Source organism: Metopolophium dirhodum, chromosome 1 (assembly GCF_019925205.1).
Source record: "Metopolophium dirhodum isolate CAU chromosome 1, ASM1992520v1, whole genome shotgun sequence".
NCBI classification, from domain to species: Eukaryota; Metazoa; Arthropoda; class Insecta; order Hemiptera; family Aphididae; genus Metopolophium; species Metopolophium dirhodum.
Window position 1 is genome coordinate 145,315,281 of NC_083560.1, and position 16,480 is coordinate 145,331,760.

The 16,480-nt window shown below is 24.3% G+C and overlaps 1 protein-coding gene across 1 annotated transcript; it reads left to right on the forward strand.

The window, feature by feature from the left end:
• The first annotated feature begins 8,429 nt into the window (after positions 1–8,429).
• On the forward strand, positions 8,430–9,800 carry LOC132933145 (uncharacterized). The gene has a single exon (XM_060999465.1). The coding sequence runs from the start codon at positions 8,430–8,432 to the stop codon at positions 9,798–9,800; it is 1,371 nt and encodes a 456-aa protein (XP_060855448.1).
• The last annotated feature ends 6,680 nt before the right edge of the window (positions 9,801–16,480 follow it).

Genomic DNA, 16,480 nt, shown 5'->3' on the forward strand with positions numbered 1-16,480 from the left:
GTAATGAGCAAAATAGCAAATTAGCAAATTGCAAAGTCATTTTTATTTTGCGATTTCGTGAGAGTTTTTGTACGTTAATACTTTATACTTAGTGTCCTATAGTGTCCTATTCGTTGATTCATTATACGGCATTGCCGTAAATTGTAGTTTGGAGCTTCGAAATTGGTAAGTACATAATAATATTATCATAATATATAATATAGGAGTAGTATATAAATGTATGTTCTGGCTCACTTCATATATATCAATAAAAGATCACAAAGAAAACAATGTGCAAAAAGATCAGAAAATTGAAATGCAATAATAAATAAAATATTTTCCGCAAAACTTAATTATTAAAAATAAAAATCGAAATGCAATAATAATTAAAATATTTTTTAATATAATTGTTCTATTTAAAATAAAAATCTAAATGCAAAAATGTATTAAAAAGAAATTGATATTTAACGCGCACCCAAATAGGGTGCGCGTTATTATTATCTATTTTTCTAATCTTTTTGATTTTGATTTCTAATTAGTGTATTGAGATGGTCTACAAAATCATTTCTGTCTATTTTTGTTTTATAATGTCCCCAAGCTAATGTATCAATACCATTTTCTAAAATAAATCTTTTATCATCATAAACACTTAAAGCTTTTTTGTTTTGTTCTACAGTAAAAATATCATGTTTCTTAGTTCTAAATAAATTTTGTTTAATATAGTTTGATTTTTTTGTTAGTAAACAATTTTCAAAATCATTAAAACATATTTTATTTTCTACAACATTTTTTTTAACACCTTTAGCTTTTTTAATTTCTTTTTCAGTATCTAAGATTCGATGTGAATATAATTTAGATCTTAAACCTATAAATTCAGTCATAATTTTTCCATTCAATTCATCTTTGAACTTGCCTAAGACTTTTTTGTTAACTAAAGGTAAACCATAAATATTATCTTTTGGATAATCTGAAGTGTCAAAATGATCTAACATAATTTCCATATCTTGATAAAAATCATTAGTTTTTATTTCTAATATAAGTGAATCTGTATCTGTATATAACAATCTAACTTTATTTCCATATTTTTTCTTTATAATATTATAATAAAAATCATACATTAACATTTTAGATAAATCTAAAATACACATTCCTACATATATTGGTTGATTGAAAGTTATTTTACATCTTTTCATATGTACTGCAGCTAAATTTTCTGTAAAAATTGTTCTTCGATCAAAATTTGGTTTTGCAATTAAATTTTCTAGTTGGACTGCATTAGAACATAATCTTATATCAACATGATTTCGAACATTCATCATACTACGTCCATAAACACTGTTGTTCATTAATTTGAAATATTCTTTTTCAAACTCATTCTTAGCTTCTGATCTAAGATTAGTATTAAAATCAATATACACTTTTAACCAAGGAGATTGGCTAAATTCTAACACTCTATGAATTTTCTCTATTTTTAAACCTAAATTAATATATAATTTTAGTGTTTCATAATGTATTATATATTTTTTCTTGTCATACAAAGTTGTTAATAATTTTGGGAGTTGTTTACCATCAAAATGTCTTTCCGGTGCTAAAGGGAAATCTGAATGTAGATCATGAAGATCTTTAGGGTAAGTTAAATCTACTTCTAAAATATAACCTTTACGTGATTTATCAGAAATATTCATTACATCAAAATCATTCTGATTATCAATCCATTTAAAATCTCCAGTAGGTAAATATTTACTCATTGCCCAACCATAAAGATTATTTGCATCTAAGTATTGTAAAAATATTGACTCCTCTTTTTTTTTAAATATATCTCCCATGTATTTATTGTTTGCTTTTGAATACCTTTGACTACATTGAGATAAACCACCTCTTATTCCATTTTCAAACATCAACAATTGATCGACATCTGTTAATAAATCTAATTTTACTTTTGTCATTCTTAACATACTATTCCACGCAAATCCTGATATTGTAAAATACCACATAGGATCTAATTTATAATTTTTTAAAGAAATATCTCTAAAATTTTCTATTATATCTGTTAACAATAAAACATCAATCATATTATATAAACTTGTGAATTCACGCATATTTTGTATATTAAACACTTTCCAAATTTTTTGTGAGTTTTCATATTCCTTTTTAGTTATATTTTTATCAGTGAGAGAACTATAAAATTTTTCAATAGGAGGTAAACATGTTTCATTAAATTTTTCTTTACTATCCATATACTCATAGGGATAAGCTAACTTTCTAGTAACTAAATCTAAATGTTCTTCAGGAAAATATTTACTAAGTTCTTTAAATTTATTTTTTAAATTTAATTTCGAATCATTTCTTAAATTATTTGTTAATTTGTCTAAAGAACTAGATAAAAATTTGAATGAATCTATAAATCTTAATTCTGTAGATAATTTTATGTCTTTACCATTCCTAGTTACTACACGTGATATCATTTTTGAAAAAGAAATAAATTTTTCCTCATTATTTGCGAGCAATTTTATTTTTTCAGTATCGTTCCCAAATTCTTTTATAAATAGATGGGCATCATAACCTGAAAGATTATGAAAAACAATTGGAATAAAACGAGGATTTTGGTAATTAAGATTACATATACAATGTGCTGCTCCTCTATATTCTCCAGTTAAGTGGTCATGATCCCGAACTTTTCTCATATTTTTATTTTCTATTTCGTTTTTAAGTTTATCTTCATACAGTTTAAATTTTTTAACATCATCAGTATTTTTATAAGATTCAATATCGTCTTTAATTATTTTAAGTTTATCTTCATACAATTTAAATTTTTTAACATCATCAGTATTTTTATAATAATCAATAGTGTCTTTAATTATTTTAAGTTTATCTTCATACAATTTAACCGTTTGAGGACAAAGAACTTGTTTTATAAGATTTTTTATTTTACTTTTTTGTTTCAAAATAAATTTGTTAAATTTACAATATTTTATAATATTTAATAATTTATAATATTCAATAGCGTCTTTAATTATTTTAAGTTTATCTTCATACAATTTAAATTTTTTAACATCATCAGTATTTTTATAATATTCAATAGTGTCTTTAATTATTTTAAGTTTATCTTCATACAATTTAAAATTTTTAACATCATCAGTATTTTTATAATAATCAATAGTGTCTTTAATTATTTTAAATTTTTTCTCTACCAGTGGAGGTAAATCAGATAAATATCTTTCACAAATATGACATTTATTAGATTTATTATAATAATTATTTAATTGTTCTGCATTCAATGATTTCATAGGAACTATTTTATCATATATTTCAGAAATACTTATTTCTTCATTTTTCATACATTCATAAAATACTTGAGCTACGTTTGGACCAGAATATTTTACAGGTGGTTTATAATCACCATTACTATATTTAATATAATAACAAAAATTATTAGGTATATGTTTCTGATAACATTTTGTAAAAGACTCTGTATCATTTGGTTGACAAGTATATATTGGTTGAAGTGTACATTCAAAGTCAGCATAAATCACAAAAGGGACTCTTAATGAATCATTATAATTTTCAAATTCTAAAGTTTTCTTATAGGGTTTTGGTAGAATTATTTTAGCTGCTTTATTATTAATACAATAATGTTTATGTTCATTTAACATATTTTCTGTACCAAAACTATTTAAACACATTTTACAGTAAAATCTTTTTTTAGTATTTTTAGTGTTTTGTCTTCCTACTAGTTTCCCTAAATCTTTAATCCAACAATAATGTCCTTTATTATCCTTATCATCCACTGTCAAATATAATAAATCTATATGATTAGTTTTTTCGATTTCATTCGTTTCTAAAGGTACAATTACTTTGTTATCTAAACAAAACATATTAATAGAAATATCTTTTGTTCTTTTAACAAATTTCGGAACGTCTGTGATTTTTACTGGAAATTCAATATCTTTAAATTCTTTATCAAATTCATGTTCCCATTTTTTATATTTAGTTACTCTATCTCCATTTTTTTCAACAGGATGTAAAGCAGAGAGTATTGCCCAAAGAAAACATTTATCATCTTTATTTTGAACATTTATAATAGCTTTTTTATTTCCAATATTTTTAGGTAATGGAATATATGAAGAACCCTTAAAAGGAACATATTTATTTATATTTATTCCCAAACTTAAAATTTCATGAAGTCTCCATTGAGATTTCTTCATTATAAAATCTTCTTCTTCTTTTACAATTTTAATTTTTGTATTTGTATAAAAATCATTTAAGTTAGAAATTTTTGTTAAAATTTTATTTGGTGTTTTAAAACTTTTTTCCTCATATTCCATATTTTCTTTATTAGTACCTCTCTTATATATAGCATACAACCAAATATTTACTTTTAAATTTGTTTGTTTTATTTTTTTTATTTTTAATTCTTGTTTAAGTCGTCCTATTACTGGATTATCTAAACGATTTAAAAATGTTTGTATATCTTTAATACCCATATTATTTTTAATAATATAAGTTTTTAATCTACTTTGAAATGCTGTTTCTTCATTTTTTAAAATAGGTCGAATCGTGTTGTTTATTTCAAATATTTCTTCATTAAAATTAAAAACTCTATGTGATTTAGGTATTATCTCTCTTGATATTCTTGGTCTTATACCATTATTTTGATGACGAATAGACTGTAAATGTTTAGACCAACTGTTGTATTTAACTGTTAGCTTACAAATATCACAAGTTTTATCTGTTTTTGGTATTCTCTCTTGTTTTGTTCTTACATTTTTTGTTGTTGTACCTCTGTATGTTCCTCTAAATCGAGGTATAATTGTTTGATCTGGATCATTGTTTTGATGACGAATAGATTTCAAATGTCTAGACCAATTTTTGTAACTAACTGTTAAGTTACATTTTTCACAAGTTTTGTTATCCATTTTATTATTGTTAACATTTCCTTTAACACTTGTTTCAATTTTTTTATTATCCATTATTTATTATAGATAATATTATTATTTTTTTACATTCAATTTTTTAATAAAAATAATATTTAAATAATATTAAGATCCCATACTAAATTCACACATTTTAATATTTCCTAAATCTTGAACAATCTTAATATCGTCTAGATAATAGTGATTATAATCATCTGTTGCAATAATTTGATCATTGGCTATATGACAAAGTTCTAACCAAGTTGGTGAATGTAATAGTTTAGAAACATAAGGCTTTCCATTTCCAAAACCATCATCTCCTTGATTAATAATGAAAATATTTCCATCAATTGGAATTTTATTTAGATTATATTTAATACTCTCAGAATATTCATAGTATTCAAAAGCACAAAATTTCACATAACATTTATTATTTTTTTTTTGTATACTTTTTTTTATTTCATTTCGCATTACTTTCAAAAAATTAAAATTTTTTAGTCTATATTGATTAATTGGTACACCATTATATTTTGTATTAACTCTACAAGGTAAAATTGTTTGATCTATATCATTTTTTTGATGTCGAATAGATTTCAAATGAGCAGACCAACTTTTGGAACCAATTGTTAAATTACATTTATCACAAGTTTTAGCAGGATATATTTTTTTATTTAATACATCCATTTTATTATTGATATCAATTTCTTTAACTAAAGATTCAATTTTATTTAATCCTTCCATTCTTTATTATAGAAAATATTATTATTTTTTTTACATTCATTTTTTTAATAAAAATAATTTCTATTAAAAAATATCATTTAAAATATTGTTTTTTGTAACTCTTCGTTATAAAAACTCCCTTCAATCTCTTCATTGTTTAAATCTATAATTTTATAAGTAATAGGATGTGTGTATAAAATTTCATTAACTATAAATATTTCTGTTGTCCAATTTTTAATATATTTATTATCAAATGTTTTTTTATAAGCTGGTATTCTTACTCTATCACCTACACTAAATTTAATTTTTGGTTTTGGTTCGTTTTTTGATGAATATAATTTGTGAAAAACAACATCTTCGTTAGATTTATTTACTTCACAAGGGCTCATACCAATAGATCGATGTATGTCTTTGAAATTATATTCATATATTAAACTTTTTAAAATTTTAATCCATTTTTTAGAATTTGTAACTTCAAATTGTAATCTCATTTTTTTGTTTAAAGTCCTATTAAATCTTTCAATAATTGACGATTTTTCTTCATTTTGGGTGTGATACATTTTAATTCCATATTCTTGCAAAACTTTTTTAAAATGTTTATTTTCAAATTCCAAACCTTTATCTGTGTGAAGTAAATTTGGTGCTTGATGATTTTGTGATATAGCTTGATTTATTATTTTTTGAAATGCTTCTGAAACACTAATTCCATCTTTCTTTTTGAGTTCTAAAGCCCAAGAAAATTTTGAAAATGTATCTATAACAGTTATTATATAAGAATAACCCTCATTTTCATCAGAATAATTTCTCATTATAACTAAATCAGCAGCCCATAAATCATCAATACCTTTAGTAATTATTCTTCGTTTAGGAAATTTTTTTCTAACTGGTTTATGAAGTTCTTTAGCTAATATCATTTTATCTGTATCATTTAATTTTTTATTGGAAATATTATGTCCAATTGTAGGATTTTTTATAAATTTACTTTTATTTGTGTTACAGTTGAAACATTTTGATGAAATTCTCCATCTACCATTAACTGTTTGAATTTTAGTTGCATTAATATTTTTTGTTTGAATTTTACATTTAAGACAATATATAGTTTCGTTCATTTTTTATATTTATATTGAAAAAAATTTTTTAAATAGAAAACTTTTAAAAAAATTATTGAAAATAAAAAAATTTATATTTTCTAATATAAATAAGAAATGGAAATAGAAAACTTTAAAGATGCTTTAAATAAAATGAACAATGGATATACATTTATAAAATTTAATGATTTGGAACAAGGAAAACCATACACAGTAAATAAGTTCATAAAGATTGATACAAAGTTTGGAAAAAGAGTAAGTGTTGTATTAAACGATGAATATATGTTAAATTTACCAGAAAGATATAAGAATGAATTTACAGAAAACAAAATAACATGGTATAATACATGTTCGGAAACAAAATTGAATCTTATTTATAATTGTGAAAAAATTTTAAAGAATGGGAAAACAAGACATGATTTTAATTTTAAATAAAAAATAAATTTACTTTTATAAATGGTATTTATAAAAGTTAAAAAGGGTTGTATTAATTTAAACAAAACTATTCACAATGATGATGGTGATCATTTTTTAGGTCTCTATTCAATAGTTTTGAAAGGCAACAATTTTATTAATATTGAATCAGACTGTTGTATAAAAATTAAACAGAATATAATACATATAAAAACAGGTAGATATAGTATTGAACAATTGAATAAAGAAATAGAACCACTTATTATATCATTTTCTGATGAAACTAATAGAATTACAATTAAATCTCCTTGTTAATATAAATTAGATGAAAAATTAAAAAAATATTTAGGTTTCGAAAACAGTGAAATTGATTTTTCAATGACAAGTGAGAAAAAAATGTATCATCCTATTGATGGTGAATATTATATAAATATTGAAAAAGAATGTGAATTTAGATTAGGTCGAAATGGTCAAATCCCACTAGGTACAATATCTATAGGTATTTATTCAATAGGCGAAATTGAAAATTTATTTAATTCATTCGGAACTAAATTTGTGGCTAATTTTCCTAAAATAAATCTTATAAATATATAATAATCTATAAATAACAATTTATTAAAAATAACTGCTTCAATCGGTCTGTGCTTTGATGAATATTTGTCAAATTGTTTAGGTTTTGATTTTATAAGACGTTTGTTCCCTATTAATAAAACATGGCCTAAATGGAAAGAAATAGAATCAGGTGTTGAGTATATACACTCAGATATTACTTATACGGTAATAGGAAAAAAAAATCCAAAATTTTACACTCAAGATTTCTTAAAAGAAATAAAAGGTATTATTTCTAATGAAAATAGTAAAATAGAATTAAAAGGAAATTATTCAATTAATCATTTATAGTACACGAGGCGAAAAGTGAGCCGCGATCGTTGCGCGTCAAGCGGTCATTTTTTCTGGTTTCAGGGGTTCTACGTTTGTGTGCAATGGAAACAGCTGGCGCGCATTTTAAAAACGGCAGGTGGTAATTTATTGTACAATTGATTGTATTTTGGAGACCAATTTATTTTCTTTTAGCAGTAGGGGGTAGTGCTGCAGCTGTTGCATACCACAATATTTTGTTAAGGTTTGGTTAGTCATTCGACATTCGAGATACGAGTTTACACGTGTTTTTATTCGTTTATTATCTACGTTTGTAATCATATTTCCCGCGTTCTTACATGGTTGGTTTTTAAAGTGCGCGCTTTTAAAGTTTGAATGTTAATAGTATTTTTAATTATTTCTTTAATAATTACTCGTATACAAAAATAGTTTTAAAATGGCATATCAAGACACACATTCTCAAACGAAGAAAGTTATTTTTCATGTTTATAATTATTTCAAAACATTGGCTGGTGACAAAGGTAAGCCAGAAATTAGTAATTTTTTTCGTCAAACTCGTGAAATGACTGCTGAAGCGTGTGGCGTAAGTCTTGCTTGTGTTAAACGAGTTTGTGCTGAAGGGAAAAAAATGACTGTGGGTGAAAATCAACTAGCTGCCGAACCTTCTTCATTTAAGTCTCCAAGGAAATCTTATAAACGTGCCAAACCTATGACCAACTTAGACGATTTTGACAATGAAGTTGTCAGAAGAACAGTTCATAGTTTTTATGATAATGGTCAGTATCCAACTAGTGCAAAAATATTGAGAGCGTTGCATGAAAAAATTAATTATTCGGGTTCACAATGGTCCGTGCGACATATTTTGCGTAGTTTAAATTTCAAATACAAAAAATGTAATGATGGGCGTAAATTTCTAATGGAAAGAAATGATATTATTTGTTCTCGGGTTAAGTTTTTGAGAAAAATGAACGAGTTCAGACGTAATAACGATACAAGGCCAATAGTTTACTTAGACGAAACATGGGTAAACCAAAATCATACGCGAGGACACATATGGCAAAACTCCGACAACACCGAAGGATTAAAAGTACCTATTGGAAAGGGCGGTCGGCTTATTGTGTGTCATGCTGGGTCACCTTCATTTGGTTTTGTCAAAAATTCAAAACTGGTTTTTCGTTGCAAGTCGGGATCGCAGGCAGACTATCATTCTCAAATGAACGCCACCATTTTTCAAAAATGGTTTATAGATATGTTGGGCAATTTAGAAGAACCTTGTATAATTGTAATGGACAATGCCTCATACCATTCTACCTTAACAGAAGAATATCCTAAGGCAAATACTCGAAAGGCAGATGTACAAAAATGGTTACAAGACAAATCTGTAGACTTTTCTCCAGTAGAGACATTAAGCGAACTACGGGAAAAAGTCAAATTGACGATTCCAAAAGAAAAAAAATATAAATTGGACGAAATTGCACTTCAAATGGGCCATGAAGTGGTAAGACTTCCTCCTTACCACTGCCAATATAACCCAATCGAATTAATCTGGGCGCAAGTTAAGGGTAAAGTCGCGGAAAAAAATAACACCTTCAAAATGGCAGATATAGAAGTGTTAGTAAATAGTGCTTTAGATGCAGTCACAGCAGAAGATTGGGCAAAATGTGGCGACCACTGCGATAAAATTCAAGAAGACGATTTGGTGAAAGAAGGATTAAGAGATGAAATTTTGGAGCCTATTATAATGACAATTAATCCCGGCGACAGTTCTACTGACGAAGACGATGATGAAGACGATATGATTAATTAAAAAAAAATGTATTATAATATGTATTAATCGTGTTATTTGTATTTTATGTATTACTTGTGTTATTTGTATTTTATTTTTATTTTTTATTATAATTTATTAAAAAAATCTACATTACGTCGTTTGAAATTACTTTATAGGCGGGAAAACAGTAAGAATAGGCGGAGTAACCCTGACGAAAAATAGCCGCTTGGCGCGCGACGATCGCGGCTCACTTTTCACCTCGCGTACTATAAATATCTTATTCAATTCGATTATGAAGTTTGAAAATAATAGTGATTGTATTAAAATAACAACAAAAGATTATTTTTCATTTGATAAAGATTTAAATTTAAGTTTAGGATTGAATGATACAATACATACACATTATGGAGAAAATTCATCATTAAATAATAACAACAAAATATTAGAAGTACATTGTAATATAATTGAAGAATCTATTACACATCATATTGATGAGCTATCTCATTATGATGAAGTTTTATTTTTATTTCAATATAATTCTAATAGTGCTTTGATTAAACCTCATAAAATGATATATAGACCAGTGAGTAAAAATCGATTTCAAAAGATAAAAATTTATATTTTAGATTTGAAAGGTAATATTGTTAATTTTGATGAAGAATTTATTGGTGTTCTTGATCTAATCAAAAAATAAATATGAAAAGTTGCCCTTGGAATTCCGAGGGCAACTTTTTTTTCAAGATAAAATATCTTGAAAAATTAAAGTATGGAACGATTTTTTTTAAAAACTTTCATCAACTATTCCTCTTTCAATATCAAACGTATACACTGCACTAGAAATTAAACAAACATAACAAATTGTGTTCTCAGGTAAATTTTTACTGAAATCTACGTTTAAAATTAGTGTACAGTTGGTGACCGCAATTTGACTTTGATGTCTACTCATGTTAACAACAAAAAATGGTCTCTTTTTAAACATTTGTTTATCTAAATACATTAATGGATTTTCTTCATGTGATTTATAATAGGTTTTTTTATAACTCATATGATCTTCATATGCTTGACAAAATTTCATATCATTAAAATCAAGATTTTGCAATTCATTAGGATATTTTTTTCCATTAACTTTAAAAGAATAATTTACAACATTACAATCATCAAAAAAAGCAGCATTACTATCTTGATTGTCTAGTTTATTTTTTTGAAAATAAACAACACCAAAAAATGGATGTTCATTGTTTCGATAATTAGGTGATAAATCGCATCTTATATTTTTTCCAGTAAGATTTCTGATTTCAATACATTGCCATTTTTTAAAATCTAAAATAAACGGTTTCTTAATTAATTCATCAACTATTTGAATTTTTGTTATTTCATCATATTCTATTGTTTGCATTTGAACTTTTAATTCTAAAATATTAACTTTACCACGTTTTGCTTTAACATTTTTTGACTCTGCTGTAGCTTCAGTGTTTGTTTCTAGAATCAATGCATCATCATCAGTGTTTCTTGTAAAAATTATTTCAAATCTAGCATTGTAAATTTGTTTTATATCTTTCATTGACCCTAAACCTAAGTGTGATAAAGGAATGATGAGTTCGACACTTCCTCCCCCTTCAGATGTAGATTGAAATCCTGAATTTTGTGTAGGACCATTTCCATCAACAGCATAACTCATATAACCTTTTACTGTACTTAGTCTTCCAGTATTCTCACTTTCATCTATAATTTTATTATTTAATTTAATTGTAATTTTTTGAAACAAAAATGCTCCACCATTATCAGATAACATAACATTAGATTTTGCTGGATATTTAGTACCATCTTCTTGTACATATTCAAGTAATAAATAAAGTTTTGAATTTTTAACATTCAGAAATTTATCTTTACCATCTACTATAACTATTGTATTTCGGTTTGGTTTATTTAATTCTGTTGTGATTTGAGGTATATAACTTTCATATTGGCTATTTATTATATAATTATCATATTTATTTAAAATATTTTCCATTTTCTTATTTATATTACCAAATATATATTTTTTTTTAAATAAATGGATAAAGTAAAAGTAAAATTTTTTATTGAAGATGAAAATAAAAAAAAATCTTTATTTGAATTACCTTCACGTGTTTTAATTATAGGACCATCTGGTTGTGGTAAAACAAACTTGTTGTATAATCTGATTATAAATTATTGGATTCCTTATTTAAATCTATATATTTTTACAAAAAATATTGATCAACCAGCCTATAAATATATTAAAAAAATATTTGATGATATACCTTCTATAAACACACATTTTTCTAATAATGAAATAATATCTGTAGATGATTGTGAAGAAAATAGTTTAGTGATTTTTGATGATTTTCTAAAAGAAAAACAAGACATGATAATTGAATATTTTATAAGATCAAGATCAAAGAATATTAGTGTTATTTATTTAACACAAAGTTATACTTCAGTAGATATAAAAACAATAAGAAATAATTTGAATGTTTTAATTGTTTTTAATCAATCAAATTATTATATTGAAAAAATATGGTCCGATTTGATTAGTGAAGATGTACCTTTAGAAAAATTTAAAGAAATTAATAGAACTTATTGTAAAAAATATGATAAAAAAAGTAAAACAAAATCATATGGTTTCATAACAATAGACTTGATAAAAAATTTAATCTATGACAGTAAAGGTAATACAATTTTATAAATCGATGAATGATTATGTTTTATTTTTATTTTGTATAATAAATGGATATTAAACAAATTCAAAAAGAATTAAAAAAAAAAATTAAAAAAAATGTTACATTTGAAGATCAAACACAAAACAATTCCAAGGTAGGAAATAATTTAAAAAACACATCAGATGTAAAGATTCAGACAATAATTAATAAGAAAAAAAAATTACAAAATAGGTTTAAAGATGTATTATTAAAACCTAATGAAAAAGAGACTGTTATTATAAAAAAAAATGATGAAGGTGAAGATGAAGATAATATTAAAAAAGAAAAAAAACAATTAAAATCTACAGATGTAAATAAAATAATTAATCTTAAAAAAGATTTACAGGGTAGATTTAGAAATACAGTTGTAAAACAAAAACATGTAATTGAAGAACAACAAAAAAAGTTTGGACCAATAATAAACGCATTAACAAATGTTAATACAACAATGAATGCAGTTAAAGATGTTGCTATTAAAACTGAAGGAGACATTCAAAAATTAAATAAACCCTATTATTATCAACCTAGAAATCCAGAATTAAAAAGATTAACAAGTTCAGAAGAGACTTTTGGAACTCCAAAATATTCTAGTCAAAAATCAACAAGTAATTCTCCATTACCTAAAAATGTTATAAACTTAGGTGCTATTTCGACAAGATATTTACCAACTGTAAAAGATACTAATTCTTTTGGAATATATTATAATAAAGAAGATGATATTCATATGATTGGAAAAGATAAAATAAATTTTGAAAATGATAATATAATTTTAAATGGAAAAACATATACAGGAACTCTAGGTTTGTGGAGATTATTAACTCATGTAGATACTACCAATCCGAAATTTTATACAGATGATGATTTTAATATTTATAAAAATATATTAATTGAAACTAATTCTATATATCAAAACAATGATCCTTCAACGAAAAGAGCTAAATCAAGTCGTGGTGAAAAATATAATGATATGATTAAAAACATTTGGAGAGAAATGAATGGAATTAAAACGAATGAAAATGATGAAGAAACTACGGATAATAAAAAGAAAGAAACTACTGATAATAAAAAAAATAATAAAAAAATTAATAAAAAGAAAGAAAATAATGATGATAATGAAATTATGGAAAAGAAAGAAAATAATGAAATATTAGCTGAAGATAATCAAATAGGGGAGGGTTTAAAGAAATACACAGAAAATCATATTGAATATCGTTATATTAGTAATGTAAACCAAGTTATAGATAATTTACAGTTTATTTCTGCACAGGAAAGAGCTGGAAATAATAATTTTAAAAACGAAAAACTTGGTATTCTTCATTTGTTTAAAATAATTATGGAAAACCATATTGATACTCCTGAAGGTATTGAATATTTACTAAAATATGTAACTTGTTTACCAAATGATGTGAAAAATATATCAAAAGAAAAAATAATTAAACGTATACATTATATATCAATTGAAGAAAGTACAGGAAATAATATTTACCATGATGAAAAACTTGATATTCTTAATATTTGTATTAGAGAAATGGAAAAATTAATTGATATACCTATTATTGGTGCAGATTATTTATCATCATATGTTTCATGTTTACCAAAGAAAATTATTACAGGTTCAGGAATTGTTAATTTTCTTTTGAATTGTTCAAGTTTACCTCAAATACATTGGCCTGGTTATAATTATTTAGGACCGGGAACAAAGTTAGAAAAAAATAAAAAACCTATAAACAAATTAGATGAAGCTGCGAGAGAACATGATTATTTTTATAAAGATAATAAAGATACTAAAACAAGACATATTGCTGATAAAATTTTAGAACAAAAAGCAATGGAAAGATTTTATGATCCTCATAGTCTATAGGTGAAAAAACTGCAGCCATTTTTACATCAAATGTAATGAATGTTAAAAGACGATTTGGAATGAATTTAATTTAATTTATTTTTTTTTTGTATTATAAAATGAATCTAAATTTAAATAAAAAACAATTTAATAAAATATTGGAAGCTCATAAAAATAATAAAGATGTATCAATTCTAATTGAAAATAATCAAATTGATAGTGGAAAACATAAATTTATTCTTGAGCCAGAACAAATAAGAAAATTAAAAAACGCTAAAAAAAATAATACCAGATCAAGATTAGAACTTAAACATGTTCAAATTAAAAAAGGTGGATTTTTACCAATAGCTATTGCTGTGATTGAAGGTTTAAGTGCTGCGGCTGCAGGTGCAAGTGCAGTTTATACAGCAATAACTGATGCTAAACATAAAAAAAAATTGGAAGAAGAAACAATTCGACATAATAAAGAGATGGAAAAAATTAGATCACAAGGTTCTGGTTTGAAAAAAAAAAAAAAAATATTGAAAAAAAAATTAAAAAAATGAATAAATTTGAAATAAAAACATTTAGAAATAATATTGAAAAATTTGAAGGTATTTATACACGGTTTTGGATTAAAGAAAATAATATAAAAATTGACCCATTGAGTAATATAGATATAAATTACTTTGGAAATAAAATAAAAAATTATAGAGGGTGTTTTATGTTAAATGAATTACCTACAACACCATGGGAAAATGAATGTGGAGTATTTAATTTAAATGATTCTACTCAAAATGGTTCTCATTGGGTTGCATGGAAAAAAATAAACAATACATTTAAAATATATTTTGACCCATTTGGTCATATAGTTGGTGAGCCACCAAAAGAATTTTTAAAATATTTGGGTAAAGATAATCTTTTTTGTACTGTTTCCCAATTTCAATACTATAATGATCCACCTATATGTGGTCATTTATGTTTAGAATTTATTGAAAATTATAAAAAATTTATTTAAATATCATAATTTTTTTTAATAGAAATATTTCTATTAAAAAATAACGAGTTAACGAGTCGTTTTTTTTTTAACAAGTCGTTGTTGTTCGATTATTTCTATTTTATTAGCAATTTTTTTTTCACTATTAATATTTCCACATTCATATTCTTCATCTGTATCATCATTTTGTGGAGTTAGAGCATATGGACTAAAATGATAATCCGAAATTATATCAATTGATAACCATAATTTATCATTGTTATCTATGTAATTATAGAAAAATGTGTTATTAAAAATCGAATTAAAATTTTTAATAAATTCGGATATTGTAATTTCAGACTTTATCATACCAAAACATTCCCATTGATCCCAAGTTGGAATATAATCGCCACGAACCTGAGAATACAAAATAGGAAATTTCCAGTTTTTTCGAAAATCAATAAATTCAGATATTGCACCTTGATTCCAATCATGAGTGCAATAATACATTGCTCGTATCGGTAATATTTCATCCATTTCTTCCGTTGTAAAAGTATTTTCTTGATTCTTGTACTTTATTTGTAATATTTTATTAAATTTATTGAATATTACACATGATTTGCGAAACGATTCCACTTTATTTAGTTCATGTTTGTAAATTTTATAAATTTTATCCTTGATTTCATAGGGACCAAATTCGTTTTTTACATTATTAGCATCTATCGTTTTTATAGTTTTTGGCAAACATAATTCATTAATTTGATTTTTATTTTCCATTACTATTATTTATTACAAAAAAAATTAAATTTTTTAAACATTGAAAATTTAATTAGAATATAACACTTACGAATTTACTTTTAAAATAGTAGTTATCTTTTTAATTTATTTATATCCTATAATATTAACGAGTCGTTGTTTTTTACGTTAACGAGTCGTTTTTTTTACGTTAACGAGTCGTTTTTTTATGTTAACGAGTCGTTTTTTTACGTTAACGAGTCGTTTTTTTATGTTTTTACGTTTTTAAATATAGTATGTTATTTAGAAATTAATATAATTTTAAATACTGTTTAAAAAAAATTTTTTTATTTTTTATAATAAATAAAAGAAATGGTAAATGAAAAATTGGAATCACTTTTAAAATTGATTGAACAACAACGTAATATCCTAAGACATATATTTAATGATAGTGACATTGATAATATGT

Excerpts from the sequence above, each read along its gene's own strand:
- LOC132933145 (XM_060999465.1), top strand. The coding sequence starts at position 8,430 with ATGGCATATCAAGACACACATTCTCAAACGAAGAAAGTTATTTTTCAT.